Consider the following 1,835-nt stretch of genomic DNA (forward strand, 5'->3'; position numbering starts at 1 on the left):
ACCCCTCAGCTTTTCCCCTCCCCACCTGCCCCCCCATGCCCTGTGGTCCCTTCCTGGCTTCTCCCGGGAACACCTCTTTTAACAGACCACTCACACCAGAGTCCCCAAGTCAGGGTCTGCTTCTGGGAGAACCCCACCTAAGACGGCACCCAATTCAAACTCCTTAAAAAAGACATGAGGCCAAACACGTGGGGCCAAACATGACGCCTCGGCAGGCTGACTGTGGCCTCGCAGACTGCTGGTCTGCAACCCCTGCCCATTGTCCCATCTCCCAGCCCTGCTCTGAGGTCTGTGCTGTCATTGTCCCCACTGTGCAGATGAAGAAACTGAGGCTCAGAGAAGCAGACGCTTATCAAAGTGAGTGAGTTGGACCTCAGCCCTGGGCCAGTCCAATGGCAAAGCTGCCGTTCTCTGCACAACCCCGCGCCGGCTCCCTCATAAGCCTAATGAGAGGGGGTTTGCTGGGGATAAATAAAGCCCCCTAACTGGGCCCCCCTAGAACGTGATGGGGAGGGAGCCCCTCAGCTCAGGCGGGCGGGACAGGCCCCATGTGGAGAGGCTGCCCTCCCCTCCCTGCACCACCCCCTGGCCAGGCGCTCACCCGGGTTGACCTCCTGGTAGCGGCCCACACCATAGGCGTCCACGATGCCCTGGAAGCTGGCCGTGAAGCGGTTGGTGCGGACGAGCGTGGGGGGCATGTCCCGGCAGGGGATGCGGTGCACCACAGCGCTCACACCTGCCTCGCTCTGCGGCCCAGCAGGCAGGCAGGCAGGCAGGCAAAAAGACAGACAGACAGACAGACAGAAAGGTGAGCCTGAGGGAGGGGCCTCCAGGGACCCTCGGCCCCCAGCCAGGCCCAGCTGGAGAGGGCAGCATCGTGGGGGCAGCCCGCCCCTCCCTGTGGAATAGAAGGACCAGCCCCAATTCAGAGGGATCCAGGGAGAGCCAGAGACCAGCTTGGGGCCCAGAAGTATGCTACTGCCTTTCCAGGTGGCCCAGGACGGGGAGCCCCGTGGTCACAGTGGAGCACGTACTGTGCACCAGCAGCCTGTGGTCTGTTCACACTACAGCGCCCCCTCGGGCAGGATCACAGCACCCCTTTCACAGATGAGCCTGAAGCTCCTCCAGTTGCCCGAGGTCACGGCCACTGCCCAGGGCAGCTAGACTGGGACCTGGTTTCTGACTTCATGGGCTGTGACGGCCCATCCCCGGGGCCCTGGGAGTCAGCGGAGAGCTTGCCCGGGCAACGAGGGAGGGCTCCTGGGGGAGGTGGGGGCCCTGCATAGCGGGGCTCCGGGAATGGGAGGTGTGCCTGAGGTGGAAGAGGCGCCTGCGCTCACCGAGCTGTCCTGCAGCGCCTGCTGCAGCGCGGGCAGGTCGCGGGCCGCGCACCAGGCCTCGGCGATGAGGCATTTGTGCGTGGCGCTCACGCTGCACTGGTTCAGCGCCAGGTACACGGCCTTCATCTTGTGGATCTGCACCTGCCAGGGCGGCAGCAGCCGCTGCACGCGGCCCAGCACCTGGCTCAGGAAGCGCTCCGTCTCCCCCAGGACCTAGGCCAGAGCGGGTGGTCAGGGGAGCCAGCGGGGGGTGGGGGGGGGGTTGGGGGAGGGGCAGGTTGGGGGTGAAGGTGGGGAGCAAGCCAGGGCAGGTGGGGGGTCAGGGGGAGCGAAGGCGGGGCAGGAGGGGGCAGGATGGGGCAGGTGGGAGGCAGGAGGGGTGGGCAGGGGCAGGCCAGTGTCCCCTAGGCAGGCGCCCACCTCCAGCAGCTCGTGGCTCTGCTGCTGCAGCTGCTGCAGGGCTGCGTGCCGGGCCTCCTCCTGCTCCTCGAACGG

General features: G+C 66.2%; 1 protein-coding gene across 1 annotated transcript in view; it reads right to left on the bottom strand.

The window, feature by feature from the left end:
* Positions 1–1,835, bottom strand: part of TCIRG1 (T cell immune regulator 1, ATPase H+ transporting V0 subunit a3) — a 17,137-nt gene that overhangs the window by 10,009 nt on the left and 5,293 nt on the right. The window contains exons 8-10 of the mRNA XM_046644099.1: positions 1,761–1,833; positions 1,341–1,553; positions 602–746 (exon numbers count right to left, since the gene is read on the bottom strand). Of these exons, the coding sequence (XP_046500055.1) occupies positions 602–746; positions 1,341–1,553; positions 1,761–1,833 (431 nt within the window). The remainder of the gene's footprint in view (positions 1–601; positions 747–1,340; positions 1,554–1,760; positions 1,834–1,835) is intronic.

Source organism: Equus quagga, chromosome 17, assembly GCF_021613505.1.
Source record: "Equus quagga isolate Etosha38 chromosome 17, UCLA_HA_Equagga_1.0, whole genome shotgun sequence".
Classification (NCBI taxonomy): domain Eukaryota; kingdom Metazoa; phylum Chordata; class Mammalia; order Perissodactyla; family Equidae; genus Equus; species Equus quagga.